The sequence below is a fragment of the Paramisgurnus dabryanus genome, chromosome 11 (assembly GCF_030506205.2).
Source record: "Paramisgurnus dabryanus chromosome 11, PD_genome_1.1, whole genome shotgun sequence".
Taxonomy (NCBI): domain Eukaryota; kingdom Metazoa; phylum Chordata; class Actinopteri; order Cypriniformes; family Cobitidae; genus Paramisgurnus; species Paramisgurnus dabryanus.
The window spans coordinates 6446024-6463121 of record NC_133347.1 but is presented as its reverse complement, the minus strand read 5'-3'; the positions used below and the strand labels follow the sequence as shown (position 1 = coordinate 6463121).

Genomic DNA, 17098 nt, shown 5'->3' with positions numbered 1-17098 from the left:
GTTTGAATACATTACTGTTTTAATTAACCATTGATAATGCAGACTCTAGCTTCTCTAATTTAAAAAAAAGTCAAATTAAACAGACTATTCATTCTCTCCATTTATATTATTAAAACTGTATTTTAGCAATTTTATGAACGTACCTTTGTAATTACACCAAACGCCGTATACTTTTCACACCTTATCCGACTTTTATTTTGAAATCGCGTCATTTCCTGTTGTTTTAAAAACTCACAAGCTACTTGCTTCAGCATCGCTGCAACTTCCGCTGTATCTCAGTTCACCTGTAAACAACTGTTTTAGCTTAAATTTAAAAAAAAAAATAAACGAGCGAAGATGAATGTAATCGATCATGTGCGGGAGATGGCGGCGGCCGGGCTGCACTCTAATGTCCGGATCATCAGCAGTTTACTGCTTACCATGAGCACCAACAACCCGTGAGTCTTTATCGAGCACTTCTTTTGGCGTTGCGCAGACTGATCGCTGTTTTAAAGTATACTTTAAGCATATGCTTTGGTTTACACGTGTAACAACACAGTGCAGTGTTATAGAAAGACACAGTCAAGGCACCCAGTACAGATGTAAACAGTGCACGATGATGTTAAAGGTATAAGGATACTGTAGTGTTAGGTACATGTAGACATGATGTGTTTATGTCTTCCAGTGAACTCTTCTCACCGGCTCAGAAGTATCAGCTGCTCGTGTATCATGCGGACTCGATCTTCCACGATAAAGAGTACAGGAACGCCGCCTGCAAATACAACATGGCTTTACAGCAGAAGAAAGTGCTCAGCAAAACCTCCAAAGTGCGGCCGTCCAGTACAGGTGGCACAACTTCTGCTCTGCAAGCACAGGTGAGCTCTGAAACCACATTTGCCAACATCTTTCTCTCTCTCTCTCTATGATGTTTGGATGCCTAGATATATAAAAATGATTGAAATTCTGCTCTTGACAAACATTGTGTTTATTATTCTAGAATTTGCCATCAGAGATTGAAGTGAAGTATAAAATCGCAGAGTGTTACACTATTCTGAAGCTGGATAAAGATGCCATATCTGTGCTAGATGGCATCCCTTCTCGGCAGAGAACACCAAAGGTAAAACGTGTCATTTTTACACCAAATTAAATTGCATTTGACTTTAGCTTTGTCGCAAATGACACTTTGTGCACATACTTAAACTATCTGTATGAATTTTATAAACGTAATACTAGTGTTGTCCCAAGTGGACCACTGATGTATGATTTGTAAGTAACCGGTTTCCCAGACGAGGGAGGCAAGTGACATCATACTCACACGTATATTACAATGCAAGTCATTTAAAATTGTTTTGTACATTTATTCTTTTATTAACAGTGTTATTAGGTATGATGACAACATTTAAACAAAGCTCAAAATGTATCACATGACTAGACAGAGCAGACATTCCCATTTACAAAGATAACTGGATTGTTTTAATCCGTTGAGGATTGAAAAAGTTATGATATTTTTAATATTAGAAATAAGAGGAAAAGTTATATATGGATGCCAATGGAAGGTGTGTGACCGAAAATGCTGCTTATTCACATGTTTTTGCTTGTAACTTTCTCATTTTATCAGATATTTGCATGAAATTTCAACAGAGGGTAAAATTGTGTCTTTCAAATTAAATCATGAACATTTACTGCTTTAGTAGGAAAGGGCATCAGACCCATGGTAACCATGGTTTGTAGAACGATCCCTGCAGTGGACGTTCTGACGTGACGCTCACTGTAGTCTATTACCAGAAACGTAATATTCAAATTTCCGCAATTTATTTAAATACAATCTTCTCCATAGATTTAGATTACCAGGTTTCAGTACCAAGATAAAAGATATTTTGGTCCACCTACCTTTCATAAGTGTCCAGAGTTTAGTGGAAGCACACCGACCGGTTGAAAGTGACACACATTTTCCAACAGTTGAAGTGAACTAAAAACACCTCCGGGTTGAAAGCTCAAAATATCGCTTCTGGTGTTTATTCTTCGCATATTTATTGCTATTTTTAGTAAAAACGTACTACAACCATGCGGCAAGAAGTGGATATTGCATGACACACATTGTAACGGCCATGCGGGTGAAACATATTTTTCACCTCAGAATTTCGACGCGTGTGTCCGCGATGTCAGCGTTGCTAGTGTTATCTGTTTTGTCCAACATTACCTCAGTCACCTTCAGACTGAAGTGTTATTGTCTCTACTGCAGTAACAGTTATAATTAAAAAGTACTTTTTTTATGAATATAATTTCCCAGCTCCCCTAGAGTTAAATATTTGATTTTTACCGTTTTGGAATCCATTCAGCCGATCTCCTGGTCTGGCGGTACCACTTTTAGCATAGCTTAGCACAATCCATTGAATCTTATTAGACCATTAGCATTGCGCTAAAAAATAACCAAAGTGTTTTGATATTTTTCCTACAAAAAATTTGACTCTTCTGTAGTGACATTGTGTACTAAGACCGACAGAAAATTAAAAGTTGCGATTATCTAGGCCAATATGGTTAGGACTATACTCTCATTCTGGCGTAATAATTAAGGACTTTGCTGATGTAACATGGCTGCAGGAGGTGCAATAATATTACGCAGGGCCAAAAATAGTTCCCTGCTATTGAAAGTAACCAAGGGGACTACTTTAGAGCACTGCGTAATATCATTGCTTTTCTTCTGCAGCCATGTTACATCAGCAAAGTCCTTAATTATTACGCAAGAATGAGAGTATAGTTCCTAGACATATCGGCCTAGAAAATCACAACTTTTAATTTTCCGTCAGTCTTAGTAGACGATGCAACTACAGAAGAGTCATATTTTAAATAGTAAAAATATTGAAACTCTGGTTATTTTTAGCATGATGCTAATGATCTAATCCGATTCAATGGATTGTGTTAAGCTATGTGAAAAGTGGTAGCGCCAGACCCGGAGATCAGCTGAATAGATTCCAAAACGGAAAAATCAAATGTTTAACTCTAAGGAAGCTGGAAAATTAGAATATAAAAAAAAGTGTAGTGTCCCTTTTAAAGTGTACTATGTGAACACACTACTCACACACTATTTATAGTACAAAATGGCGTAGAATAGTGCACAAAAGTGCGATTTGGGATGCACATATCTTCCATATGCTAACAAAATGATAATCCAGACCCAAACTCAGACCACTGATTTATCTGATGTTGCCATGTTGGGATCAACTACAAAATGTTTTTTTTTTCATAAAAGCACACTATATTATTGTCTGTATCTGTTTAAATTTTAGATCAACATGATGTTGGCGAATCTTTACCGAAAGGCGGGTCAGGAACGTTCAGCTGTTACAAGTTACAAGGAGGTTTTAAGGCAGTGTCCGCTTGCTCTTGATGCTATTATTGGTTAGTAAGAACGCAGCACGTGTGATTGTGTTTTTTGGCAGCCTGTACGTTCACAATATACGTTAAAATGTCCCTCCGTCTGATGTATCGCAGGGCTTCTGTCTCTGTCCGTGAAGGGGGCGGAGGTCGCCTCCATGACGATGGACGTGATTCAGAGCATCCCGAATCTCGATTGGCTATCTGTTTGGATTAAAGCGCACGCTTTTTTGCACGGAGGAGACAATCAGAGGGCAATCAACACTATTTGGTAAAAATCTTTGCACCACGTATGGTAAATCCGCCGTGTTTAATTCCGTACGTATTTTAATAATTCATTTCCTCCGTAGCTCTTTGGAAAAGAAGACTCTGTTGAGGGATAATGTCGATCTGTTGGTCACACTGGCAGATGTGTACTTCCGAGCTGGAGACACCAAGAACTCCATCTTGAAATTTGAGCAGGCACAGATGCTCGACCCCTACCTGATCAAAGGTACGACAGGAAACGGTTCTCTTTAAGAATTGAGATTGATTCATCATTTCGTTAATTGTGCCGTCTAATTGTGTAGGCATGGATGTGTATGGGTATCTCATGGCCAGGGAGGGTCACCTAGAAGATGTCGAAGTTCTAGGAGGACGGTTATTCAACATATCTGACCAGCATGCCGAACCCTGGGTCATTTCAGGGTGTGTCCGAGTTTCTCACGTTGAACGTTTGTGAAACATTAACACACAAACGCATTCATTTATGATCTCTCTTCCCTCAGATGTCATAGTTTCTACAGTAAGCGTTATTCTCGCGCTCTCTATCTGGGAGCTAAGGCCATTCAGCTGAACAGCAACAGCGTGCAGGCACTTCTCCTGAAGGGGGCAGCACTGCGTAACATGGGCCGAGTGCAAGAAGCTATCATACACTTCAGAGAAGCCATGCGATTGGCTCCCTGTCGTCTAGACTGCTACGAAGGCAAGAAACATTTCCGGGGTCGCTTTGGCTGCTTGCACCGAATTTCGTAAAAGGCTTACACTGCAAAAATGATTTTCAAGAAAACATTTTCTTAGTATTTTTGTCTTGTTTTCAGTAAAAATATCTAAAAATTCTTTCATTAAGATGCTTTTTCTTGATGAGCAAAATGATCCAAGAAAATAAGTCTAGTTTTTAGACAAAAAGTATCAAATTTAAGTGATTTTGTGCATAAAACCAGCAAAAAATCTGCCAATGGGGTAAACAAATTTGTCTTGAATTTTTCTTGAATTGAGTGTTTAAAAAAAATTCAAGATTTTTTTGCTTATCCCATTGGCAGATTTTTTTGCTTGTTTTATGCACAAAATCACTTAAATTTTATATTTTTGGTCTAAAAACTAGACTTATTTTCTTGGGTCGTTTTGCTCATCAAGAAAAAGCATCTTAATTTAAGATTTTTTTCATATTTTTCTTGAAAATATTTTTTTTCAGTTTGGGGCAATTTGGTCATAAAAATGCATCTTAATTTAGTGCCTAAAACAAGCAAAAAAATCTGCCAATGGCGTAAGAAAAAAAAATCTTGATCTTTTTCCTTAAACACGTTAGCTTAAAAAATTAGCTTACCCCATTGGCAGATTTTTTTTGCTTATTTTATGCACAAAATCACTTAAAGGAACAGTATGTAGGATTGTGGCCAAAACTGGTATTGCAATAACAAAACTTGTGGCTAAAACTGGTACTGCAATCACCCAACTGGTGGCCAATACACAAAATGACAACATAAACATCAGTTGAGGGCTGCAACTCCACTTTTTAAATGACAATATCCTGGCCAGACCACTGTTGTGAGTGATATAAGTATTTGAAATGAAAATAATTTCTTAAAGTCTAGTGACATATCAGGGCCATTTTATGATTAATTGATATAAATTTCTTACATACTGTTCCTTTAAATTTGATATTTTTGGTCTAAAAACTAGACTTATTTTCTTGGGTCGTTTAGCTCATCATGAAAAAGCTAATTCTTCTCTTGAAAATAATTTTTTTGCAGTGTAAAATATTCATTGCTCGTTTGCAGGTCTGATCGACTGCTACCTGGCTTCCAATGGCATTCGGGAGGCTATGGGAATGGCGAACAATATTTACAAGACGCTTGGAGCGAATGCCCAGACCCTTACCATCTTGGCCACAGTGTGCCTGGAAGATCCCGTGACGCAGGAGAAGGCAAAAACGCTGCTGGACAAAGCTCTCGCTCAGCGACCCGACTACATCAAAGCAGTCGTGAAGAAAGCAGAGCTCCTCAGTATGTCAATCATTCAGTTATAGACACAGCACAGCTTTTAGGGTTGTGAACGTAAAGTGCTTTTTTATTTGCTTTCCAGGTCGGGAACAGAAACACGAGGAAGGGATAACGCTTCTCCGGAACACATTAGCCAATCAGAGCGACTGTGTGCTGCACAGAATGCTGGGAGATTTTCTTGTCGCTGTTAATGACTATCAGGAGGCTATGGATCAGTACAGTATTGCACTAAGGTAACTTCATTCTCCTTATAATGCAACCAAACATATTTGACAGCTAAACCTTAATTTTTTTAATTTTGATACAAAGCTCCTGTGGTGAACATTGCGTTGGCAGTCAAAAAGGTCCCAGGGAACACACAAACTGATAAAAATGTCGCTTTGGATAAACACATCTGCCAAATTCGTGCAATCAATGCAAAGCTAATTGTTATTTTCTTGCAGCCTCGATCCAAATGATCAAAAGTCTCTGGAGGGCATGCAAAAGATGGAGAAGGAGGAGAGTCCCACGGACGCAACAGTCGAGCTGGACGGTGATGATATGGAGGGCAGCGGGGAGGAGGGAGATCTGGAGGGCAGTGACAGCGAAGCGGCACAATGGGCCGATCAGGAGCAGTGGTTTGGCATGCAGTGACCCACACAACGCCTTCATAGACTCTCGGCACTTCTGACTTCTGTCTGATTTGCAGGTCACTTCATAGTAAGAATCACATCCACAATCATGTAGTTTTGTGTAAGGAGTCTCATTACTGACCTCTGGTGGTGAGTTACGCACGGTGTCAGTTTAGAACTTGTGGATGGCACTATCATGGTGACTATTCTTATCTTAAGCCCCAATTTTGGGGGGGGGGGGTTCTTAATACACCGATTTTTCAGAGAAACTCATATATTTCTGTTTCAGAGAAACCGAAATAAACAGGGCGACACCAAACCTTCCGCCCACGAGAAATGGGCAATGATTGTTGGATTACATTTACAAATATTGTGCCCTTTATTGATTAAGAAGAACCCATGGTAGACAGGATTTGGCAGCTCCTACATGTCCCAATGGATTTATAAATCTCACATCTGTAGTTATTGTGCATGTTTAATTAAGACTTTTGTTTCCACAAAAAAATGTTAAAGCTAGAAAACTTAAAACGGAAAACTTATGGGCTCTAAAGCAGGTGTATCTTATAAAACATGCTCTTCAATATTAAAAAGAAACAAATTAAAAGCCTATTGTTAGGACCTTTATGATTTTTTGTAGGGCGGGAAAAGATTAATCGTGATAATCGCATACAAAATAAAAGTTTGTATTACTGTGTAATTTTTATGTATAAATAAAGACACAGATACATATATAAATTTAAGAAAAATGTTATGTATATTTGTATTTATTTATTTATAATATAAAATATATTAAAATCTAAATAAATAAATAAATATATATACATGTAAATGTTTCTTAAATACATGCATGTATGTGTGTGTATTTATATATATATATATATATACAAAATAATTTTATTTATTGTCCACAGACATAAACAAACTTTTATTTTGTATGCGATTAATTATGAAAAATCTTTTGACAGCGCTTTTTTTTTGTTTTGTGACACTGTTCATGAAGTTAAATGTAAATCTCTTACTCATTTCCTATTATTGTAACCTTACCATTGAGGTTTAAATTGTTTTGTTTATTGTAATAATTTTTTGGGAGGGGTATGTGCTTGCATGTCTTAAAAATGTAAAACCATCTGATTTTTTTTTTAAGTGATGCAAAATATTTTTGATCGACCCACACAAGTTCTTCAGTATTTTTGGCTTCGAAAGTGTGTAAATAATCCAATCGTATGAAACTAATACACTGCAAAAAATTATTTTCAAGAAAAAATGTTCTTAGTATTTTTGTCTTGTTTTCAGTAAAAATATCTAAAAATTCTTAAATTAATATGCTTTTTCTTGATTAGCAAAATGACCCAAGAAATTAAGTCTAGTTTTTAAACCAAAAATATCAAATTTAAGTGATTTGTGCATAAAACAATTTTTTTTGTATTTAGTGTTTTAAGGAAAATTTTCAAGATTTTTTTGCTTGTTTTATGCACAAAATCACTTAAATTTTATATTTTTGGTCTAAAAACTAGACTTATTTTCTTGGGTTGTTTTGCCCATCACGAAAAAGCATCTTAATTTAAATTTTCTTTAAAAATATTTTTACTGAAAACATGACAAAAACACTAAGAATTTTTTTCTTGAAAATCTTTTTTGCAGTGTACTAAGTTTCCTCACATACTTTAATTTTGGTGTTTGTTATAGTTGACTGTTTCTATGTTTTTTCAATGTTTTGTAATTAAAATCATGTCTGATGTTTGAAACTGTCTGATATTTTTCTAACACAAAATAAAGACATGTATGTAAAGAAACAGCAAAACAACCATGTAATATTTTATTAACCACAAGTAATTGTAATAATTACAACACTGAATGGGCAGCGCCCGCCTTCTGGTTGTCATGGGAACTGCTGTAAAGACTGTCAGTCTCTCTCAATGTCACACACACACATCTCACACCTGAAACGAGTCTCTGCCTTAAAACATATTGCACATCCCATGTGCAAATGACAATAACATGATTTTGGTTAATTTACACATAAAACGTTTGAGAAAAGGTGCCTTTATAGATTGTCAGTAATGGCATTTGATGTTTTTCCAAATCGAGTATTGCAGTTCTATACAAAAGTTTACTATATCGGGGTCATGCACCATTAAAACTACTGTTGTTGTTGTTTTTTCAAACGATTCAATTTCACGGGCTTGACCTGGCCGAGCATTTCCAAGCCAGAGTACCAGGTCTCAAAAAAGCTGCAATTTTTCACTCCTAACGTTTGATAAACTAAACTAATGATAAAATTAAGATGTAGCACAGTTGGCTGCAGGCCTAGCATGATGTTAGGACTGCGCAATCGCATGCACTAAAGTCCAGAAAACCTCACGGTTTCTGCAGGGAACACAGAGGCGGATTGGTTTAATCCACCCGAGCTGAGGAGAGAGAGAGAAAATGTAAAAATAAACACAGAGCTCAGAACCAAAACAATTGATAAAAAATATAAATACAGAAATGAGCCATCATGCAAATGTGATGCATACATTTCCTCTTTAGGACAGTTTAGCTGTTGTGTGAGTTATGACCGTTGCAAAACCGTGAGATGCATTAGTATATTCAGTGTCATGTGATACAAACAGGACAAAATAGTTAAGAGTCTACGGTCACCTGATTTAAAAACTATAAGTATTGCTATTTACAGACTATTTAGCAACACTTCTGTACTAGCTTCAGGATAGATTATCCCAGAATTCATCACAGCCTTTACTATTTGTGCTCAGTTCACATAGAATATACACTTACGTTAGATTACATTAAAAAAATAATGTTTGTCACTATAATGTTCTCATATATACATCCAACAAAAATTTACATCTTTTCTTGTAAATTAGCTTTTTTTAAATCAGGTTCTTATGTTTAGGTTCAGTAGAGCAGTAGTTTAACTTTTTCGGCGTGCAAGCCCCCTTGTTAGCGGTGAATCCCCTCTGTGGCCCCCTTAAAGATAATTTATAACATAACACATCTAAAACTTAAAATTAGAAATAAACAAAACATATTAAAATGATACAATGTAGTGTTGTTGACTAGTCGTCTTATTTTTCTAAGGTTTAATTACACAGAATTTATGATAAATTCATGTATTTTATAAAATGTCATAAAACTAGGTCCCCATTTGAAAACCTGCAGTAGAGTGCCGCAGGGATGATTTTTTTAGTAATAACACAGAAGTTAGTGAGACGCTTGCAAAAAAATTTTTGTGGACAAAAAAATATATTTTAAATATATGCTTAATACATTTTGTAGACGGTAATGCTCAATTGAATATATTTTTGAATTTGAAAATAAATTTAGTTTTAACCTTCATATATTTCAAGGGCAAGCAAAACACAAACTTTTGTTAACACAGAACTTGTTTTTTTGCGATAATTAAAAAGTATATGGGATAAAATAACAGGCTTTCAGTGAGGAAACCGAGCCCATATGGCAATAAAATATATATTTTCATTGAACTGAAATATTAATTGAAATATATATTAATATATTTTTAATGTTTTAAAATTATAATAAAAAAAAAACATTTCAAAATATACAAAGAAATGGCCAAAAAATATATTAGTGAAACATATTTTTGTAAACACACTGAAAAAAATGATTCATTCAATTTACTCAATTTTTTTAAGGTAAGTGGTAGCAATCAATTTATATAAGCTACATTTAAACAAAAAAGATTAGTAAAGTAAAATACAATAAAAAACTTTTGTTTAAATGTAGCTTTAATAAATTGATTGCAACCACTTACCTTAAAAAAATTTAGTAAATTGAATAAATCCTTTTTTCAGTGCATATTTCAAAATATATTTCAGCAAATATATTTTTTGGCAATTTTTTTATATTGAAATGTGTTTTTAATTTATTTTATTTTAAAGCATTAAAAATATATTTAGCCCTTCATATATTTCAATTCAAGGAAATATATTCACGGCGCATTGAAAGATTTTTTTTGCCATATGGGCTCGGTTCCCTCACTAAAAGCCCATTATTTTTATACTTTTGAATTATCAAAAAAAACTTTTGTGTTTAAAAAAAAGTTTATGACACGTTTTGTTCACAAATTAATCTTCACAGATGAACACAACTTTTATGAATTTTGAATTCAAATTTAAATTTTTTTAGGCTTTTTATTTTTCTAGTAAACACATTTACGCTTTAAAATTCATAAAATTGTTATTCATCTGTAAGGATTCATGGTGTATTTAAAACGTGTAAGTGTCATAAACTTTTGCTAAACACAGCTATTTTTTGCGATAATCCAAAAGTCTCTGGGAAAAATTAATGGGATTTGTTTTTGAGGAGAACAGCATTCCGCTAACTTTCGGGTTAGCCAACAAAAATCCGTCATCCCTGTAGCACTCTATAAAGGTTATTATTCACTTTAGTCACTTAGTATTTAAAAAATTTAACGGATTTTGCGGAAAAACTCTATTTTTACATTTACGCATTTGCTTTTATCCAAAGCAACTTGTGCTTGTGCGACATTAATCCAAAGCGACTGCAGAGCATTACAAGGGACACATTTTTCCGTGTGTATGCTCCCTGGGTTCGAACCCACGACTTTTTGCTCCATCACTGAGCTATATAGGATATTATAGTTTTTGCAAAAACCATCCACTTCTTTGGACAAAATAGTAAACCATTGCAAAATCACTTATATGATTATTTCGACAGAGGTTGCATTTGGCGGTTTTTGGATCCGAGCTCTTCATTTTCAATCTGAGCATTTTTCCGACACCTAAAACGCATTCATTCTTAAAGGAAAACACCACCGTTTTTCAACATTTTTCTATATTCTTACCTCAATTTAGACAAATTAACACATCCCTATCTTTATTCAGTGCATGCACTTAATCTTTGTACAGCGCTTTGTGAATGTGTTAGCATTTAGCCTAGCCCCATTCATTCCTTAGGATCCAAACAGGGATAAATTTAGAAGCCACAAAACACTTCCATGTTTTCCCTATTTAAACCATACTTACTCGTGTAACTACTCATGTCTTTAAATAGGAAAAACATGGAAGGGTTTGGTGGCTTCTAAATTTACCCTTGTTTGGATCCTAAGGAATGAATGGGGCTAGGCTAAATGCTAACACTTTCATGACACGCTGTACAAAGATTAAGTGCATGCATTGAATAAAGATATGAATGTATTCATTCATCTAAGTTTAGGTAAGAACATAGTAAAATATAAAAAATTGTGGTGTTTTCCTTTAAGCATCATTAAAATAACCCAAGTGAAAAAGTAGTAAACTTCCCATAATGTATTTAATGGTCTATTTTCGCACACTAATTTTGAACTTAATATGCAAAAAATTCTTCTTTAGACACCATGAACATGAAATAAAATGTGTTCAAATGTATAAAAAAAAGTTAGTTAGGTACCACGTGTAGTAAACTTGAACATGTCAGTGTATGAAAGATGGGTTCAAGTTTAATAAAAAGTGTTAACTGTGTTACCTAAAGACATTATTATACAGAAATAGCATGTTAAAAGCGCATTTTAGTTCATATTCATGCTGTCTCAAAACACACACATCTTAAGAAGCACTTAAGAAAAAAATTTAGTATATTAGGTACAAAATTAGTGCATGAAAATAAAGGACTTAAAGTAGATTATGGAAGTGTACTACTTTTTATCTGGGAAAAATAGTGAATCATGTGGTAGATCCACTAAAGTGATTCAGTACTGGGGAACGAGTGCATTTGGCTACCGGTATTTTTCTCTTTCTTATCAACCAAAAAGTCTGAAAAGAGGAACGCCGAAAGCAATCGACAGAACTGAGGTAGCCACAATCTACTTAAAGCAGAGAGGAAATCATTTTGTGTCAAGCTAGGAAATGAAAATATATTGTGATGTTACAGAAAACAAACCGAATGCACATTTATTATTTTTTTGGCCCAGCTGATTCTATAAACACTATAAAGAAATCTCAGAGCTTTGAGCCAAATAAACTGCAACTAAAGCAATCGGATAAAAAGTATTGCGTCTCGGCACTTTCTTTAAACATCGAAAAAGGGGACCTGAGAAAAATATACACCTTTAATATGAAAAACAAAATCTAATGATTAAAAAACAAAAAAACACTATTTTCCGACAGCAATATGCCATATATATAGATAAACATTGTGTATAAAATTTCAAAACAAGGCTTGGTGTGCAAATGTGAACATGGTTAACTCTTTGTTCCTTGTTAATGTCGCTTCTCTGGTTATTTGGAGTCACGGTTAGCTTCACAGCAGGTCTCAGATCAGTCAGGACGACCAGAACAGGTTGGTTATGTTAGTGTCTGTGCTGTAAAGCCACACCACAACGGGACACGACAGAGCTACAAAAGGCCAGGAGATGCCCTCAGTGCATGCAGAGAGGGACCAGCCTCTCCTGTCGGGCTCCTGGTCCAAATCTTTACCGGGCTCCAAGTAGTTCCTTGCCACGAATTTAAGCAGCTCGTCCAAGAGGATAACAGGCAGTGAGATCTTCAGCACCATTAACCACTGGGTCACATTCAGGGGGGTGATCTGAAAGATGACCTAGAAATAGAGAAAGAAAAGTTTGGAGGCTTGCATTTTATATTTTTGTGGTCTAATTTCCAAAGGCAATGATGTCCTATTCTTGGATCCAAATGTATTGTACATCAATTCAGCTACATTGAACGCTTAATGAACCATCGGGTTCACCCCCTACCCAGCAACCAGATGAACGTGAATGGGTGGGCGTACCGGCAACGGCTCGACGTAGAGGATGAGGAAATGCAGAGACATGGAAAGACAGATGGCTCCCAGCAGCCAGATGTTTTCCCAGGGAGGCATGCGCACCAGAGACTGGTTCTCCGACAGACTGGAGAAATAAGAAGACGTGTTTATAGGGGCGTTTTTATTACGACTAAACCTGGGTGATGATCCTGAAGTCTGACCTGTTGAGGGCGTTACACATTTCGATGGTGACCAGCACGGACAGGGCCATGGTCATCGGGTAGGGAGACTCGAACACGTGGCACTCCAGGTCTTGGAAGTCAGGATTATCAGGAGAACACTGCAAGAAATGACTCTGAAAGACAAAGAGATGCACAGTCAGAGATCCAGCTGTGGTAGCATAACAGTAGATTTCAAACAAAGATATTTACCAGCTGGTAAAGAGAGACCATTGGACCGTCCTCAGCAATCATGAACCACCAACCCGCGGCTCCTACGGTCGCAGCACCCACGTAACCTGAGGAACATGCGAAAGTTAATACAAGGATGCGGTTCGAGTGTTAGTAAAAAACCAAGCGTCACTCACAGCCGATGGCCAGATATCTGAAGAAGAGCCAGCCAGAGATGAGAGGCTCCTTTGCACTGCGAGGAGGTTTGTTCATGATGTCCAGATCAGGGGGGTTGAAGCCCAGAGCAGTAGCAGGTAAACCGTCAGTGACCAGGTTCACCCAAAGCAGCTGAACGGGGATGAGAGCCTCAGGGAAACCCAAGGCGGCAGTAAGGAAGATGCTAAGAAAGAAATTATTGTATACTTATAATTCAGGGTTCAGTAAAGGTACAGTAAAAACCATCATATCTAGGGCAGTGCGATACTGAAGAAAATGTGATGTGTGATAAGTTGCAAACCAATGCGGTATTCGATATTACGGTAATGCTTTACGTTTGTTGCTAAAAAAATGCAAAGTGTAAAAAAGCAGTTGCGTTTGTGACAGAGTATTTCTGGGCCAAACTCACCCCAAGTTACAGAAAGTTTTAATCGAACATGGGTACCGGTTACATATCAGTGACCCCATATTCCTTTTATGGGCACTTCCCCCGGAAAAGCACGCCCACATGTCAATCAGAGTCAGAGCGAGAATGCTCTATACAATACTATACAACTATTTTGAAAAGCTGAAAGATGGACTGACCAGACGACCTCTCCTACATTGGAGGAGATGAGGTAGCGGATAAACTGCTTCATGTTGTTGTAAATAGCTCTGCCTTCCTCAACAGCAGCCACGATGGTTGAAAAGTTGTCATCGGCGAGGACCATTTCCGAGGCTGTCTTGGCCACGGCAGTGCCAGAGCCCATGGCGATGCCAATCTCCGCCTTTTTTAGGGCGGGGGCATCGTTCACCCCATCTCCTGTCTGCAGAGACAAACCAGGTAATCAGACACGGTTGACGTCCGTCAAAACCCAGTTAATTTAATTGAATTGATTAAATGTATTGTTCGTTTTTTCTTCTATGTTAGAAAATTTCAGAAGCCTCTGTGTGAGGAATAACAAGTTCTGTTAGTTGTCAGTTTTTTGTGCATATACATAAAGTTAATTATAATCTTTTGACGTGTCTGTTGTATTTTGTTAAGTTATTTAAACATTTCTGACATAGTATTAACAATAAGTGTTAATACTATGTATATCTTGGCCAGGAATCCCTGGAAAAAGAGGTTTCTTTAATCTCAATGGGACCTTCTTGGAAAAATAAAGGTTAAATAAATAAATAAATTGACATTTTAATGACAAGTTCAATTTGTATCACTGTAATTGAGGTCAAGAAAAATATTCATGCTGTTAAAAAACATTTTGACAGAGTATTAACACTTAATAACATTTAAATGACAGTTTAATGTAATGTAAACCCATAAAGCTATGTATCTTTTCAAATCTTGAAAATTTTTCTTAAACACTAAATTCAAGAAAAATTTGCTTACCCCATTGGCAGATTTTTTTACTTGTTTTATCCACAAAATCACTTAAATTTGATATTTTTGGTCTAAAAACTAGACTTATTTTATTGGGTCATTTTGCTCAACAAGAAAAAGCATCTTAATTTAAGAATTTCTAGATATTTTTACTGAAAACAAGACAAAATACAAAGAATTTTTTTTCTTGAAAACCATTTTTTGCAGTGTAGATAAAATACAGTTAAATATGCACAGCAAAAATGATTTTCAAGAAAAAAATCTTAGTATTGTTGTCTTGTTTTCAGTAAAGAAATAAAAAAATTTCTTAAATTAAGATGCTTTTTCTTGATGAGCAAAATGACCCAAGAAAATAAGTCTAGTTTGTAGACCAAAAATATTAAATTTAAGTGGTTTTGTGCATAAAACAAGCAAAAAAATCTGCCAATGGGGTAAGCAAATTTTTCTTGAATTTAGTGTTTAAAAAAAAATTCAAGATTTTTTTGCTTACCCCATTGGCAGATTTTTTTTGCTTGTTTTATGCACCTAATCACTTAAATTTGATATTTTTGGTCTAAAAACTAGACTTATTTTCTTGGGTCGTTTTGCTCATCAAGAAAAAGCATCTTAATATAAGAATTTTTTGATTTTTTTTTACTAAAAACAAGACAACAATACTAAGATTTTTTTTCTTAAAAATCATTTTTGCAGCACAGATTTAACTGTATTTTATAACTTGTTATTTTATCTACACTGCAGAAAATTATTTTCAAGAAAAAAAATCTTAGTATTGTTGTCTTGTTTTCAGATTTTTTTTTTATTTTTTTGCTTGTTTTATGCACAAAATCACTTAAATTTGATATTTTTGGTCTAAAAACTAAACTTATTTTCTTGGGTCGTTTTGCTTATCAAGAAAAAGCATCTTAATTTAAGAATTTTTTGATATTTTTACTGAAAACAAGACAAAAATACTAAGAAAATGTTTTCTTGAAAATATTTTTTTGCAGTGTAAGATCTTTATACATCACTGACAATATAGTTATGTATATTATATTGTATTTCTGTCAAGAGATCCTCCTAAAAATTAATACACAGTGCACCTTTAATCCTATTCCTTTATTATGTAGGTATGCATGTGCATTTATTTGTTCTGAATCATCCTTAAAACAACTTTCTTCCCAAAACCATTTGTTATAATCCTGGAAAGGAACGGCGGTAAGGTCACCTACCATGGCGGTGATTTCATCAAAGCCCTGCAGGAACTCGACGATCTTGGACTTGTGCGAAGGTTCCACTCGTGCGAAGCAGCGGGCACCCATGACAGCCTCTCGCTGGGCGTGGGGTGAAAGGTCGTCAAATTCACGACCCGTAAAGGCCATGCGATCAACGTCGTCGTCCTCCGAGAAGATGCCGATGCGTCTGCAGATGGCCACGGCCGTACCCTTGTTATCACCTGTGATCATGATGACCCGGATACCAGCGTGGCGGCAGAGCTTGATGGAAGCGGCAACCTCGGTACGAGGGGGATCCAGCATCCCAACGCAACCCACGAATGTCAGATCAGACTGGTTGAGAGGAGAGTTAGTAGATAACCATCAAACATTTAGCAAATTTGATCATTTCTGGTGTTCAAGCTATTAAATACAGTACCTAGATAGATAGAGCATCTATCACATTTACACATTTGGAAGATGCTTTATTCAAAGTGAATTGAAGCTATACATTTTAGCAGTATGTGTGTTCCCTGGGATATATATTTTAGTATAAAGCTATATACTTTATTACATAACTTGAGTATTAACCTCTCTGAAGGAGTATATATATCTAGCTGGGTTAATGTATGCCCTAAATCATCCAGTTGTCTAATAGTCACCTCATAGTCTGCAAAGCGTGCCGTTTCAGACAGAACCATCTCTTCTTTCTTAAGCGGGTTATCACGGGTGGCCAGCGCCAGACATCGCAGGGTGTCCCGCCCAGTGCCGTACTCTTTGATCACAGACATGATCTTTTCCTTAATGCCCTGAGACAGAGGAACCCTGGAGCCCCCGACACGCACGTATGTGCACCTATCGATCACTCCCTCCGGTGCTCCCTGAGATAAACATGCTAGTTTAGCAGGTTGCTAACACAGTAGTCAGTGTATAAAGTCAATCCATCATAAATCACTGCCGAATCAAGCCATTTTCAGTTTACAAAAATTGTTAAGCATGA

At 36.1% G+C, this 17098-nt stretch overlaps 2 protein-coding genes across 3 annotated transcripts in view; one reads left to right on the top strand and one right to left on the bottom strand.

Annotated features, from left to right (window-relative positions):
* The first annotated feature begins 213 nt into the window (after window positions 1–213).
* On the top strand, window positions 214–7574 carry anapc7 (anaphase promoting complex subunit 7). Its single transcript, XM_065248361.2, has 11 exons — window positions 214–437; window positions 665–854; window positions 977–1096; window positions 3267–3378; window positions 3472–3625; window positions 3705–3847; window positions 3924–4041; window positions 4122–4318; window positions 5394–5618; window positions 5698–5848; window positions 6059–7574. Exons 1-11 carry the CDS (start codon window positions 337–339, stop codon window positions 6246–6248), a joined length of 1701 nt encoding a protein of 566 aa, XP_065104433.1. The 5' UTR covers window positions 214–336; the 3' UTR covers window positions 6249–7574.
* Window positions 7575–8028: 454 nt separating this feature from the next.
* Window positions 8029–17098, bottom strand: part of atp2a2a (ATPase sarcoplasmic/endoplasmic reticulum Ca2+ transporting 2a) — a 33871-nt gene continuing 24801 nt past the window's right edge. For both annotated transcript variants that reach the window (XM_065248359.2, XM_065248360.2), the window contains exons 14-22: window positions 16761–16979; window positions 16117–16452; window positions 14134–14354; window positions 13530–13732; window positions 13375–13460; window positions 13165–13298; window positions 12971–13088; window positions 12661–12781; window positions 8029–8634 (exon numbers count right to left, since the gene is read on the bottom strand). In XM_065248359.2, coding sequence (XP_065104431.2) covers window positions 8621–8634; window positions 12661–12781; window positions 12971–13088; window positions 13165–13298; window positions 13375–13460; window positions 13530–13732; window positions 14134–14354; window positions 16117–16452; window positions 16761–16979 — 1452 coding nt within the window. In that variant the 3' untranslated portion in view covers window positions 8029–8620. The remainder of the gene's footprint in view (window positions 8635–12660; window positions 12782–12970; window positions 13089–13164; window positions 13299–13374; window positions 13461–13529; window positions 13733–14133; window positions 14355–16116; window positions 16453–16760; window positions 16980–17098) is intronic.

What these genes read in the sequence shown, in the direction of transcription:
- anapc7 (XM_065248361.2), top strand. Translation starts at nt 337, where the DNA reads ATGAATGTAATCGATCATGTGCGGGAGATGGCGGCGGCCGGGCTGCAC. An exon ending in CTTCTGCTCTGCAAGCACAG is followed by an intron (nt 855 to 976) that starts GTGAGCTCTGAA and finishes TTATTATTCTAG; the next exon opens with AATTTGCCATCAGAGATTGA. An exon ending in CAGTACAGTATTGCACTAAG is followed by an intron (nt 5,849 to 6,058) that starts GTAACTTCATTC and finishes ATTTTCTTGCAG; the next exon opens with CCTCGATCCAAATGATCAAA.